General features: G+C 37.9%; 1 protein-coding gene and 1 pseudogene across 1 annotated transcript in view; both read left to right on the top strand.

The window, feature by feature from the left end:
• hbs1l (HBS1-like translational GTPase) overlaps positions 1–2,746 on the top strand; it is a 52,325-nt gene extending 49,579 nt beyond the window's left edge. The window contains exon 18 of the mRNA XM_034018197.3: positions 2,198–2,746. Within this exon, the coding sequence (XP_033874088.3) occupies positions 2,198–2,209 (12 nt within the window). The 3' untranslated portion in view covers positions 2,210–2,746. The remainder of the gene's footprint in view (positions 1–2,197) is intronic.
• A 2,699-nt stretch (positions 2,747–5,445) lies between these two features.
• Positions 5,446–14,518, top strand: LOC117411254 (2-aminomuconic semialdehyde dehydrogenase-like; annotated as a pseudogene).
• The last annotated feature ends 1,607 nt before the right edge of the window (positions 14,519–16,125 follow it).

Below are 16,125 nucleotides of genomic sequence, written 5' to 3'. Positions count from 1 at the left end.
GAAAGATACAGGGTATTAATGCTTGTGACAGGGTAGCCGTCTGCCGCGTGGGTGCATGCATTCACTGCTGAGTGACAGGTAGAGCGAGACGGAGGTTGATGTTGATACAACCCCACAGGCGAACAGGATTTATTTACATATCAACACACTGAACAGCTCACGTCAGGGCTGGGTTTACAATGGCTCCACGGAGCCAGGCCCACACTTGGAAGGGGCCATAACGACCTAAATATGTTTAAGTGTACACATTGCGATACATTTCAATAGAAAATGTGTGTTTATATTGTAACAACCTCGGGAGGGCTGGCAGCCCCTTTAAGATCCTCGGAGGACCCCTGTGATGGACAGGTGGCGGGAGCACTGATTGGGCGAGAGGCGAAGGCTACTGAGAGGTCTCCGCCAACTGGATTCTCAGAAGCGAGAGGGGGCGGGACAGTATATAAGGGCTACAGGCTTGCTATGAGGGGGAGAAGGAGACGACCACCATTATAACCGCTAACCAAGCATTTTATCCACTGTTGTGATCCCCCTGGAGCCTCCACTGAGGGAAGTGAGAGAGAGGACGGAAAACCAGTTTGGATAAAGGGAGCAGAGTGTAACGAGAGTATGTTCAAAACACTGCTGCGCTTTGAATTCATGTTCAAAACACTCAAGGGAACATTTCAGGACTAAAACACTGTAGCTATGTACGCCAAAAACACTCCTGTGTAGCACAATCATATTAATAAACAGTGTAGATTAGCAGTATTATCCAAAAAAGAGGGCCCAACTTTCAAGAAATATTCCGTTATCAAACGGAAAATACCCAGATGCGCTTAAAGGGTACATTGGAAGAAAGGCTAATTTTCGAAGACAATGCCAGTGTTTTTTCATTACAGGTGGCTAACTAATGTACAAACACAAGGTACACAAAAAAACGACAAAGGTGAGCCACAAAATACACATTCTATCAGCATGTACATCAGTATGTTAGTATTTGTCATAATATCAATTAAACATATTTTTTGTTCATTAAAAAAAGTCTTATTAACAAGATAATATTCAAAACATGTATAGCGAAAACATTTGTAATCCCTCGAATGATTGTTGTTTTTGGTGCAAAACAACTCAAACCATCCATTAGCCATAGATTCCAATTTACTGTATTGGGGTGTGTGCGTGCATGTGTTTCTGGATGTGGTAGTGTTTTTATTTAATATGTGTAGTTAATTTTGGTAATTTTTATTTTTTGTTTGCTTTATATTTCAGCTCTGTATTTTGATATGCCGTACGTTTGTATAGTTAGTTTCTATTAGTACATTGTTATGTTGGTTAATTCAGTTCACTTTAGCTGAAAAACATTTGAGAAAAATACAAATGTAATACCATAACTGTAAAAAACAACGTAAATGCTTTGAACCTAATGTACTGTAGAGTGTTTTGAAAGTACGTAGTGTGTTGTTTTGAAAGTAGAAGCAGAGTGTTATGAACCTGACCTGAGTGTTTTTAAAGCGAGTGTTTTGAACGTACACTAAAAATGCTCCCCAGAATGTTTTTTTGAGTGTTTTGAGCGTACTACACCAGCGTGTATTGCCTGTGCACGCGCGGCTGAGAGGCAGCGCGGGAGAGTAAGCATAGAGGAAGAACTAGTGACTAAGAAAATAATGAAAAAATATTTAAGCAACGCTCAAAAATGTGATGTGTCAAAGACAACTTCTGTGTCGATCCCGTCTTTTACAATGGTTCCACAAATGGGGGCCCACAAATCTGTTTGGCGCCAGGCCCACAAAGGTTCATTCCGGCCCTGGCTCACGTGACACTACCAGCAATGGCAGCGCACTGAGTTCATATAATACAGTGTACGAAAACTTTGGTGGGATCTACAGTCTCTGAACTAATCTTCTCTGTTCAGTAATAAACTAATGTTGCTGAAGAGGTTGATCATGGCGATAAACGGTTATGGCAGATGTGATGGGGAGATACACGACGGATTACTGTGAAGAACTTTTTTGATTTAAAAAATGAAAGCTATGTTTTACTAATGTACTGTGTCAATATGAAGCATTTATCTGAATGTTTGATTATGGGACTTTTTAACTGTAACCAAGTATGTATCTCCTATTGAGTGAGTGTGCTTGCAAAAAAGTAAAAGTACTGTGTGCAGTATTTTTAACCCTTCTTTAACTGAAATGACTAAGAGCCCATTTTATTCCCCTAGATCAAAGAATGAAGTGACTTATCAGCCCAACTCAGTGAGAGGGAACCTCCCAGCTTTAATCATCCAAGAGCTCCAGTTAACAAAAACAAAAAAAAAAGTGCAATTGTTCAAATTTCTTCAAAATGGACTTCCAGTGAATGTGATTTCGTCCATTTATGATATTATATATCATTGTACCTCTATGGATTTGCAACTGACCACATATTAAAACCAGTGTGACCTCAATGCTGAAGTGTTCAACGGTCTCTGACAGTGTCCCAGATATGAGTAGAAAATGGCTACCTGAATCCAGGTATTTCTTAAGCTTGCATAATATATACATATATATATATATTTAACTGGTAATCTGACTCTACTTCCAGGTTAATTTCTAAACTAAGAAACTCTGTTTGAGAGAATTGTATGTAGTGTATACAGCAGCCAGAAAGGGAAGTAGCAAGTACACAATTTCCATATACTTTGGGGGAAGATGTGAAAAACTCTAATGCTATAAATGTGGAGAAATGATAATGAATTAATAATAATAAAGTATACCATGGTTTAAGCATATATGTGTCTCTTTCTGGTTACTTTGCTAAAAACACACATGAAATCATTTACTTAGTTGGTATTATCTACCTCAGAACTTTGATTCATGAATCACGATTGATTCTAGTAGTAAAGTTAGTTGCCCTGTTTATATAACATTCAGCATCTAAATCAAAGGAATGAAGTGCTCAGAAGCCACCCCAAGCATTTCTGTAATTTTATAATACATGATGTTCAGCTTAGCCCTGCATATTTTATACCATATAAAAACTACAGTGTGCTGCAAATGGAATATCGGCCTTCAAGAATCACACCCTCAAGGAGCAGAACCTAGCTTCCACTCTGTTCTTTTGTTATGCAGCCTTTGATAGTTTAACTCCTCTGTTTGTATTCCTAATCATACAGAGCATGTGAATGATGTACATGGAGCGAATGCAGCTTTCCCTAGGAATGTACATTTAACCAGTGTATGACTTATGGTTGCTAATCCTTTGATCTAAAATTTTTATCTAGTGGGAAGGGTATTTTAAACATTGTGCAATGCTGTGTAAAGGCTACATTTGGGATATATTTTCTTAGGTAAAGTATTTTCAAGAAGCAGCACTGTAGTTTCAGTTTCAATCCCAGGTGTATACTTTAATGATCTGAGTTTTAGAAATGTATTCAAAGACAAAATGAATGATAAAAGATTAGGAGACATAGCTGACATATTGCCACACAATGGATATATGAAGGTGTTCAAACACCTCACTCATAAAGGCATTCTCAAAATAGTTCTGAGAGCACTTACTTAAAACAGAAATACATGTACAGTGACATCAACTAGTTTCAGTCTATCATAGAACACTAAACACCTGCATAACTGCTCCATTTAAAAAGCCCCTGACTGCATTGTAGTTGACTTTAAAGAGGTGAAAAAGTCACTTGCCAAATGTATCTATTTGACTTGAGTTTCTAATTGATCGTTTTTAAGTTATATGGTTTAACCAGGCTGCACCAAGACGTAGCTTCAGTATGTTTTGTGTTTATTAAACATGTTTAAACAAAGCATATTTATTTCTACATTTTAACTGTACTTGCTTCTATAAAAGACTATTGATTCCCCTGTAGTCTTTTCAATCAAAAGTCGCTTTGCTGAGCTCTGTGAGCAATATTTTGCGAAAGAGCCATCAGTTGGACCACCCTGGTTTAAATCAAGCATAATATTTTTTGGTAGTGATTAATAAATATCTTTCCAGGGAAACACAAACTTTCGGTCTCTTGTGAGATGTGCACAGTTTCTGGTTTCGCCCAGAGATGTGCTATGTTGATTTCCCACAGTGCACTCACTTCTTGCATCTCAACACAGCAGGAATATTGCTTTTTTAATGTTCTTGTTTGGTTTCATTATCACAGTAATCTTTGTACAATATTGAAAAAAAACAGGCTATATGATGATTGTCATCTAGTAAAAGGGGAGCTCCCCTCTACAAGGAATGCAGTTTGGGCCCCATATGCAAATTCCACTCAATTATATGAGTAGTGACCTTAATAAAGACAGAGGAGACGTTGTCTAGTGGGAGAGTTCTGACTTTGGTAACCAAGAACCAAATCTAAACGAGTGAGAAGCTTCAAATTACATTTTCACTTTTAACATGTCCTCTTACCTATTCTGGTGTTTGCAGTCATTCTGAGTGGTTCTTGTTGTTATTACTCAAGCTCTATTATTCACTTCTGTCTGTCTGATTTCAGGAGCAGCTCTTAAGTTGGCAGTTTCTCTGTCTCCATATACAGTATATAACTGGCTAGATCAGGAAAGTAAAAGCACAGTTGTGTGAGACGGCGCCATCCAGAACACCTAGTGTATTTTGACAGCAATGCAAAAGGAAACTTGATTCCCAGTAGATGTTCATAGGTTACTGGCCCATTTTACTAATTGTTTACAAACTATTCCTTCCTAAATGCTATTCCCATAACGTTATGGCCATAGTTTTGACTACATATATATATATATTTTCCGAATCATAAGATGGTGAAAGGAAGATGTTCACAAACTTTCACCAATTGTTTCAATAGAGGTCTAAAATGAAGATACAGTTTAATTAGCATGTTTTCACCACAGATATGTAAGTAAATAAAGAGAAGATTGTAATGGAAAACTAAAAAAAAGAAAAATCAGAGCGCCGGCGCTTCAGTTTGCTCTTTGGATGTGCGGGGACGCATGCATCAAACATTGTCTGTTGTGACAGGAAGATTTTTCAATGAGCGGTTGTATTTATTATCTAAAATACAAACATTTTTGTAACATAGATCAGTATGGGTCCAAGATAAGCCATTTGACAATTGTTCTCCTGGTTTCAATTCTGTAACCATAAAACATCCTTGATACCTGAATGTTACTACGGAGGCACCAAAACGTACACAACATGTCAGGTACAATAATGAACATTTCTAGTGTTTTTTTGCGTAGTATTTATTATGTGTTTGGAGATCACTTCATTAGCTGGAGGAACAGGGGCCGTGTTATTTTGATTAATAAATTGATTATTAATTGCACCTGGCAACGCTCTCCGTCTTCTGCTTTATCATCAAGGGCACAGGTCATTACAATATTTTGGAGTACCCATTCCCTTGTAAGATGGTCTTGTGATTGAAATATTTGCCTACTAATATATAATAATTTTTGCTCTATTTAACAATGCTAAGATATTTAGTCAAGTCAGGGGGTTATGTAAGGTGAAATGATCGATAAAGGCCTCAACCCCACCAAATCCAACAGGGTAGAAATCTACACAATAAAGTGACCAGTCAGTGCATATCCTAATGCTTTACTGTATTTACACTTTTTTTTTTTTTTTTTTTTGGCATAAAGGCCTCCACACACCAGACGCGATGTGACAAGCCTTCCATTATTTAGTTTGTTTTGATTTTCGTGCTCCACAAATCTCATACAGCACCTACTGCTCTCTGCACTCCTAACTCACCTCACCTCTGGGCTGTAAGTGCGGCCGCTAAATATCCCGATGCACAGGCAGCGCTCATTGCCACCCTTATTATCATGATTGCAGCTCATTATTTGTGCGTGTTGAGTAATTTGCATTGCTCTTAAGTTGACATAGGCCACAGTGCAAAATAATTGCCTGGCCGGGAGGCAATTTGGATTTTAAAGCCACAATTGTTTGCACTACACCTATCGTGTCATTATAAATGGTTTATTTCTTTACATATTTATTTTAAATCACTTTTTAAATCTTTAAGTCTTATTACCGTAACAAGCTGTCATTACCATAACTAATGTAATTACCGTAATACTAGTTATTTTAGTGAATAAAACTGCAGCAGCATTGGCAGGAGTGAAAGTTATATTAGCAAAGGATTAGGTGGTTCCTATTTTAAAATAAAACAGTATACTTTTAAACATTGCCAACATATTTTTTAATTAAGAAATATCAGTACAAAACCTGATAAGTGGCAAAACGAAGTTTAACTTAAATTTTATTAATCAGTAAATATGAAAATCAAAGTTTACCTTTTGAAAAATGAAAGAAATATTTTCAAATGTGTAATGTTATAATGCCAAATCGATTTGATGTATATTTCTCTTTATACAACAGTTTTTAGTTGTGTTACGATAATGACAGATTTATGTGCTAAAACATTTTTTTAACAAAAATATTACAAAATACATAAAAATTTCAGCTTGGATGAGTTATGTTATATGCACATAAGATATTTTTCTTACTTAATTTTGGTTGTTTCACTAAAGAAAATACCACATCAATTTCTGGAACCCCAATCTGTCCCCGTTCTGTAGAATGATCCAGTAATATGAATCCACCATGGCCGTGTCAACCACACAACCCTGTTTCTCGGTGTCAGGACATCACAACTGCCTGTACACGCGTCAATCGGCATGCCTTTTTGAATTGTTAGCAGCTTTGTTAAATAAATAAGCTACTTACCACAGTTCATAAACTTGTTGTGCAGGCCGGTATAGATCCATGAACACATAAACACATAGCTTCTATCAGTTTGTTCATTTGTCCAGGTAGTGTTCTGTGTGTGTACAGTGTAAGCAGTTTAACAAACATCTGCTGGAGATGCATATTCCCGGTGATGTAATGGAAGCGTCTGTACGCAATTGGGATGAAACTTGGTAAGGACATTCTTTAGAGCAAGTTATTGTGAAGATTAGATTGTGGGTTTATATGGATATACTTCTACTGTATGTTACACCAATATTTTGACATATTTACTATCATGGTAGGCATTATCTTTTAAATGTATTCAATTAAGCTTTTATTTTAACCAACTTAATACATAGGGACTTTATTGTGTTTAAATTTGTTTCGGAGGAAACTAGTATAGGTGAAGAGTTTCAAACATCTGCAGTGTGTGGCTTCCAGTTACTATAGCACTTTTTCTAACTTTCTCTGTCTTCTGCTAAGCAAAACAGTACTGAAAGTTACTAAATAAGAATACCAAATTATTATTAATTTGCATATGATGATGGTCTGAAACAAAAAAAGCAGTAAGACTGTGCTACTGTAGTTTAGGGTAATTCAGGTATTTAGTGATTTGTCTGGAGAAATATGAATCAATTCACTGGCAAAAAATGGGTGAACTGTTTTTATACATGCAGTTTTAAAACTGTTGCTCAGGCTTCATTCATTATGTTTAGAAAACGTAAATGAGGACTGTGTATTACCAGGTAAAAAAGACCTAACGAGTAAAAGAGGGTTATTCCTGTGGTCCCTTTTTACTTTGTTATGCTGCCATCTTGTGGCGTTTCCATGTAAGACAACTGGGTCTCATTTGTTAGTGCTCATGTCAGGTGCTAATGATGCAGATAGGCTCAGGGACTTATATTTGGGTACACACTGGTTTTGAGAAAATGTGCACTTGCACTTGTGTCCGAGTATAAGCACCCCATATAAGTTTAAATACAAGGCATGGGGCACAGATGTTTATGCTTTACTCTACATCAACATGGTTGTGACAGTAACATTGATAAAGGACCACATTTCATTTCACTTCACTTCAACTTGTTTCTAAAGTCCTGCATAAAAGCCAATGCACGTATCTCATGTACAACCACACTCCCATTACATAAGTACATGTGCACGATAATACGGTAGGTCAAAAAAGGCAACTGCCATATATTAGATAGCCATTTTGGAGGCTTTTAGGGCTCAGAGTAGACAACACCCAGCTTGTTCACATGTGTCTCCCAAAGACCTATTTAGGAGCTGAATTGTGTACACGTATATTTAAAAGCAGTGCATTTTTTAAAATATATTTTTGGCTTTACCGTGTCATTAATTATAGTTCTATGCATTTGCTATTGTGCTAATCGTACTGGACAGTGTTTCAGTGTGTGATGGCAAAGACTTGCAAACATTTGTTTTTAAATATCAAATATCTATACTTAATATCAGCTTAACCAACCCTAGCATCTGAATCTGTTTATGAGAGGAAATAGAACGTTATGCTTTGGGGAGATTAAAGTTAGTGAGCATTATCTTGTGCAGAATACTGATCAAATGTTCCTGGTATGTGGTGCTGTTAAATACTACATGAGAAGTTGGTGAGATTTAACTGTCGTTCAATATGCAATGGTTATAAAATCGTTACAGGGACAGAAAGTAACTGCAGATCAGTGGTGTTAATTGTATGCTCATGAAAAGCATACAGTTCCTTTAAGACAGGATGAGTATTCATTTTAAAAAAAAGATTGTAAAGCTATCATCAGTTGTAAAGATGGAATGATAAGCTCTTCTTTGAACAACAAAAAAAGCGTGTTCTGAGTAATAGACAGGTCCCAAATGACTGGTCCTTAAAGGGTTAAACTGAGAGTAGACAGCTGTTGGTAGAGGAACCAAGATTGTTTTTATTGAAATCGTTAGCCAACATGTGGTTTTGTTAACTCTTGTTAAAGAAATGTAGAGGAGATTGCAAGCCGTTCTGCAGTGTCTTTCAGAGGAACTTGTCACACCTGATTTTGGTATACAAAAGTGGGTGGAGCCTTATTTAGCACAGTAAGTGTTTCCTAATGGAGAAGTTTGGCAATCCAGTGCACAGGCACGGTTTGTATGAGCAGTTACAGACCTGCTGTATAGCCAGCTTGTGCACTACCTCATTACAAACACAATTAAAGCTGCATGTTTTTATCAGGGATAAAACAAGCAGTGATAATGTGTGCTTCCCTACAGTGTCTTTTGACTATTACTTATTATCCAGCCACAGAAGGGGTCCACTCTCTCTAGGAGTGAGGGAGCTGTTCCATCTCCATGGCCAAATATTGGCCAGAAAAGGTGTGCAGGGCCAATTGTGTTGAGTACTGGGGGCTAACATGGGAGACCAAATACATGTAATTTGATACCTAAAATGGAATATAACCCAGCTGAAAGGGTAGTGCTGTTGCACCACGGCTTCAAACCTTTCTGACAGAAGGTACCAACAATGGAATTTCAATTTAATAAATTTAGTAGTCGCCAGTTATTTTTTTTGTTGTTTTCGCCCCAATTTAGTAGTGTCCAATTATTTTGTTTAGCTCAGCTCACTGCTACCACCCCCGCGCTGACACGGGGCAGCGAAGACAAGCACACGCTGACCTCCGAAGCGTGTGCCGTCAGCCGACTAATTTTTTTTACACACTGCAGACTCACTGTGCAGCCACCCAGAGCTACAGCGTCAGAGGACAACGCAGCTCTGGGCAGCTTACAGCCAAGCCAGCAGGCGCCCGGGGTCTACAGGGGTCGCTGGTGCGCGGTGAGCCGAGGACACCCTGGCCGACCTAGCCCTCCCTCTCCCAGGCGGCACTCCTGGGACCTCCCGTCCTCGGTCGGCAAAGGAATAGCCTGGACTCGAACCGACGACCTCCAGGCTATAGGGCGCATCCTTTTACTGGATGCGCCACTTGGGAGCCTCCACTTTTTTTTTTTTTTTTGTTAAATAAAGAATCTGCAAATGTTATACAAATCGATACCAATAAAATCTGAAAGAAAAAATGAAAACAACTAGAATAGTTTGCATGTGGTTTTCAAAACTCAAAAGAGGCATCTTGGTTGCATAAAAGTCCTTCCCCAAATGACATTTGTATAACCAAGTGTAGCAGCTGTACAACAAACGAGGTGTGGTGTGAGATGGGGGCAGATTTAGGAACTTTCTGTGGTTGATGGAAGTTCCAGCATTCACCAGCACTACTGTATGCCAGTGGCTTGTTAGTTGCTTGAAAAGACTGAGGAGATGGTTATGCTGGTCCAAGAAAATATGCCCATTAACCTTTTACTGTACTTTTTTATTAAGTCAACAGTTTGTTTTCTATTTACTAATTGTTGTAAACCTTGACTCTAATTTTAGTTCATGCTGGATGCCCAGTAAAAGGCTGTAACGTATTTGTTCAAATACCCAACTTAGATGCTGACACCAACAGTTTCTGGAATTTCCAACAGCACAAATGGGTGGCACACTGGGCCTAGTTTTCAAAACGTGTTAAGTGGATTGAGTAAATCTGCTCAGTTCTATGAATTTCAAAAGCAGACATATGCTTTTCTTTTGTATTTCAAACAGTTTTTTTTTTTCTTCAGTGATGCCTACGGAAATATTATATAATTATAAGGCCTAAATTCCTCTGAAAATAGTGCCCATGCACTCCTTCAGCCTATTCTCTAGAAAAAAAAATGCAAAAGGCTTTGATTTCGGACTGTTAGCTTGTTAAATGCCCCATCCCCTTTTCTGGAGCGATTGTAGAATTGCCAAGTCATATACAATGACAATTGGCCAAGGTTTCCACCCCAAGCCAAAGAAGAAACTGGAATTGAATTTGAACACTGCCTGTGTGTCAGATGGCACATAACATATTTTGCTGTGCTACATTTATCTATCTGCATGTATTTTTAGTATTGGAATTATTTTGTTGCATACAATGACAAACATTATACTTTAGTTAGAGTGTAAACGACAGAACTGTTATACTAGTCACGTTTCTACTGCAGGCTTCTTTAGTAGAGAACTGCAGTTTACTGTAGGTGTAGACTAGGACACTGTCTTGTCTGTATTTTCTCCAAACCATCTACATGTCCACTTAGAAGTCTGGAGGCCTGGGGCTTCCTGCACAGAATGACCTAGTATCAACAAAACGAAACCCAGTACAGACAGCCCAGGTAGCATAATTTAACCTTGATTTGATGAGCCATATTTCTCAAACTGATTTATTCATGATCAAGTTAAAACATAAGGTGGCTCTTTGAGGACATGAAAAAAATGGTTATGTCTAGATCTCGAGATAATTTATCTCATGCTCACAACATAACGGTTTGAAATCTCAAGTTTCTGCCATAAATGTGGTAAACTGTTACTCTGTGAACACAAAATGCAGGTACCCAGTTTGCGCTGTGACATGTTTAAAAGTCCTTTGTCTTGAAATTAAGCAATAGACTAGAAAATAACTGTACAGTTTTGATGGCAAAGCGTACAGTAGAACTGGTTTTTTTGTTGTGTTTTTTTTTAAATAAGCATATTATGAATGTCTTTAAAATACCAACACGCCAGTCAGCAGCCTATGTGGAATTGCACAGATTTGTATAATCTCTATTTGTATTTGCCCTTTGAAATCTATCTTTGAAAAATATACAGTAATTATTCAAGTCATATTATGATATTAAACTAAAAACAGTATTTTTGATATAGGCATGTATGCTAATCCTTGGAAATACATTTTTTGATGATTCATAGGCAACCGTTGGTACTGTGCACTGAATGAATGTAGGTCAAATTTAAACGGCTTAGATGTTAATAATTTATTTGTACCAAACTAAACAAAAGAGGGTTATGCAGGTCCAATCCAAGTGCTCTTCTGATAAAGTGTGACCAAGTGTTTTACTTGAACAATCAAATGTAATCTCTTTGGCAGTATTGCTGGGTTGGTACCTGGGAAACACAGATATAACTTTCTTTCCTTTAGTGACTAAAATTAATGAAGATAGAGGCTCTGCCTGTATTGTGTATTAAGGTGTTTAAATGTGATGTGTTGTCGAATACAGTATTTCACACTAATGTGGTAATCAGCATGTGACACACACTTGCCAGTGCAACAGTGAGCCTCTCACACAATCCAATACTTATATTTAAGGTACTTTTTAGTTTTTTTTGAAGTTGTGTGCTCCAACATTCATGATGAATATAGTGAAAACTCATTTTCTCAAAGGTTGAAGCCACAGTGAAGGCAGCCAAGGAGGCTTTTCTTGCCTGGTCCTCTAAGAGCCCCCAAGAGAGGTCTCAGGTCCTGAACAAACTGGCTGACCTCATCAACGCCCACCTGGAAGAGTCTAAAGACCAAGGTCAGAAGGCTAGATTAAGCACTAGTATACCAGGGGCACTCCAGTGATGTCTATTTACAGGCTAGTGTTTTGTGAATAATAATAGTGGACTTAATGGTGATTTTTTAATTTTATTTTTATAGTTCTGATAAACCAAGTAGAAATTCGAAACAAAAAGGTAAAACCAATTAACTGAATGAAAAATGGCACATAAAGCAGCCCATTCCCAGTAGATAGTGGCAGGGGTGGAACTTGTCAGACTTTTTATAGATCTTGACTTCAAAGAAAACTGAGAAATATTACAATTCCAAATTGTAAATTAAGAATGGGACATACGACAAAGATACCGAAAAAGCGCTCAGTATTAGTATAAATGCTACTAGGGAAGCCTCTTGCATACTGTAATAAAGTGTGTTAAATGGTGGTTATTAGGTCATTTGTGTTGTATGTACAGTATTATATGCCTTATATTTGCAAAACAAAAATCTGCACACAGTTAATGTGTGCATTTTTTTAAGACACAATGTAAAACTTGTCTTAATAATATTTAGTGGTCAGGGGTGTTTTACTATGAAGTATCACAGCAGTAACTGATCTCAGGTTAAAGGGGTTATTCTACAGATCCAAAGTTCAACACAAACCTCTGCTAACATCCTGTACATTGGAATATGATGTTCTTTATGAATTTGATACTTCGTAAGTGCATCCAATCACAATGCAAGGCACTTCCTGGTGCATGCCCAGCGCCTGTGACATGCACTTTTCTGTAACCAATCATATCAACCAATGACCACAAGAGGGAGCTATTGGCACAGTGTATTCATATTTATGCAGTACTTCCACATTAATTCTATCTGCTGATGCTCAATTTTCTGGATTGGCCACTCAGTCTTTGGGGTTGGGGTTTAAGTTGTCAGATTGTGTAAATGAAATATCAACTGATAGTTCATAAAGCTTTGGTGCAAATACCAAAGAAAAAAAAAAAAAAAACCTGATTGTGGGTATGAGTAGAACCAAAGATCTGCTTCTCCAAATTTCAACCTATCTTACGCTGTCACATCCTTTGGATTGGTTTGGAGTTAGTGTACTATTCTTGAGTGTAACTTCCATTCATTACATGTTACCTGATTGACAGGGGGAGGTCTGTCTATGCACCAGCAGGATCTTTGTACAGAACGGTATCTTCAATGAGTTCCTGCAGAGTTTGTAGAAGCTGCCCGGAACTGGAAAACTGGAGTTCCCTTGGATACCACAGCCAACATGGGAGCTCTTATTAGCAAGGAGCACCTAGAAAAGGTATTCTGTATATACAGGGCTGGCATACAGTCCACACTGACACAGAACAAGCTGTGGGATTTTCTTCAGGACTTCACAGGTACTGCATATAGAACTGGCACATCATGCACCTTTCTGCACATTAGCATAAACTCACTGCATACCAGAGGAGAGGGCTTATACACAAAGCTTTTTTTTCTGTTTTTTTTATTAAGTTTGTTATCCAGTTAGTTATTCATGAAACTGTTATTGGCTTATTTAGCAGTCTAGAAAACATTCTTGATTATCTATCTATCTTTATTTCATTTATGAAATCAGACTTTAAAAAAATAAATAAATAAATAACATACATTAACATTTTGTGAATAGAACCCTGTGTAAATTAAACCAAATACATGGCTGATCTGAACATCCAAGTATCTTATTAAATGGTAAAAATGAAATGTTACAGTATGATAACTACTTTATACAGTCAGCTTTTTCACTTTGACATCAAACATATGTATACCTAATGTAATATGGTGAGTAATATAGTCCTAATTTAAATTTGCTAACTTTGCTTATTGAAAACTAGTTTTCCCACTCAAAAGGATATTGAAGCTGTCACATGCCATCACTGATCTGCTGTAAAGAGGTTTCTGGGCAAATCTGCTGAACAAACATGCTTGCATTTACTGGAGTAATTTGTGTTCCCAAACTGATATTATTAGTATCCTCTGCAATGTCCTCATGACCACACTAAGCCCTGAATATGCAAAGCTATTATCTCAGTCTGGCTCAATTGTATTTCCCCAGGTAAACGGTGATGTGAAGATAGCTCAGACAGAGGGAGGCAAAGTGCTGTGTGGTGAAAGAGTGAGTTCCTTAGACCTGTGAAGTCATGCTGCCTACGGTGATCACATGGGTGGCGGACGAGTCGCACTGCATGCAGGAGGAGATCTTTGGCCCTGTGACTTGTGTCACAGGGCCAAAGGAGGTCATCCAGCAGGCCAGTAACATCAAGTATGGTCTGGGGGTCACAGTGTGGTCGAGAGACATGGGCAGAGTCCATCATATGGCCAAGAAACTGCAGGTTGGGCTGGTGTGGACCAACTGCTGGCTAATTTGAGACCTAAATCTGCCGTTCGGTGGCATGAAGTTTTCCGGGGTGGGCCTGGAAGGAGCCAAGGGCTCCTTTGAGTGCTTTACTGAGGTCAAGACCATTACAATTGAACACTGACTTTCCTAGTGAAGAAAACATTCATCCCCTGTCCCTGTAATGATGTTGATCCTGCTGGATAATCACAATGACAGCTTTGATAATCCATACCTGGGACTTCCCACAGCTCTTCAGAGTTGTCTGTTAATGTGGCTTCTGAGGGGTCTCTGCTGTAATGAGGCTTCTGTTTGCTGCTGCAGTTTCTTAAGGCATGGGCAGGTGATACTGGCTTCCTCCACTGGAATAACATTGAATGCTTGCTCATTATTCATGCACCCCAGGTCCCCAGTAGCTTCAAGGATTCCTAAGAGAAACCACTATGGAAGTCAGGCTGTCCTTGGACCAGTGGTTAAAATGTATAGCTCTGTAATAGTTTTAAATTGCTAGTCTTGCACTGGGGGTCCGATATGTTGGAAAACGCAAACTTGAAATAAACAAAAGGTCGATCCTCTACACACCAAATAAAGAAAACTAATGAAGAAAAAATACTGGTCAAACCTTAAGGATTCAAATCTAATATGCTTTTCATCACTAAAAAAAGAAAGCCGTTCAGCCCATGAGTGCTTCTCTGGTTCAAACCTTTGTCAAGTCAGGTCTTATATGATTGCAATGATACAGCATCAACAAAATGGCTAGGTAACCCATTCAATAACCTCAGCACTGTGTAAAAGAGTGCCTCCTACCCTAAGTCTGTCTAAATTTCCAGCTGTGTCCTCTTATCTGTTGCTGTTTTCTGTGGTGGATTTAAATTAGGATTAACTTTGTCAGCTCCTTTTAAGATTTTAAAGAAAATAAACACCTATAAGTCTCTAAAGAGTTCACCACAATAAATTTGCACAGTGATTTTGTAGTTTCCCCCTGCTTTTCCAGTTGCTGTACCATATTGTTTGACATACCTTCTTACAATGCTTACTTTGCAATGTTATTATTTAATGTTGAATGCTGTTTATAGCAGCCTTTGTAGCACATTTATAGATGCAGTATTGACTGTTTATGATGGATCAGTAAACTAAAGTCTTAACATAGTAACTACAAAATTCAATTGGTAATATGAGTGTGTCTCATTAATGTTTAAACTTTAAATGATCATATCTCAAAACTATGATCATGTAAGATATAAGGAACACTTACAGATACGTAATTCACCTTAATCGATCATTTACTTGTTAATCCCTTTCCATAAAAGCAATTGCAACATACACATAAAATAAAGCTCACAGAAGAAATTTAGTGGTGGCCAAACACTTCAAGCTTGATAGCACTTTGAATCAGTATCATCTGAATTAGAACTAACAAATGGTTTCACATACCCTGATTAGCACTAAAGGTAACATTAGGTAGTTCAAAGAGTAGTGTTTATCAGTCACAGTGTTGAATGTGGGTTGAAACAATCTGCAGTTACTGTGTGTTTTTCTGTAAATCGTGTTGACCCAACCTTGGCACTGGTGGTGGGGTTAAGGTTGTTGTGAGTTTCATTGTTTAAACATGGATTGGCCTTTCACTTGTTGTGCATACCACTTTCTCTCACATAATCAAACAATCTATGGCATCACTTCTGCGTCACTAACATGAATAATACTGCTGAAAATGTCTTATCTGTGTTGTGACAACACAGGAGATATATATAT

Source organism: Acipenser ruthenus, chromosome 6, assembly GCF_902713425.1.
Source record: "Acipenser ruthenus chromosome 6, fAciRut3.2 maternal haplotype, whole genome shotgun sequence".
NCBI lineage: Eukaryota > Metazoa > Chordata > Actinopteri > Acipenseriformes > Acipenseridae > Acipenser > Acipenser ruthenus.
The sequence above is the reverse complement of the archived record's forward strand: the minus strand, read 5'-3'. Positions and strand labels throughout refer to the sequence as shown.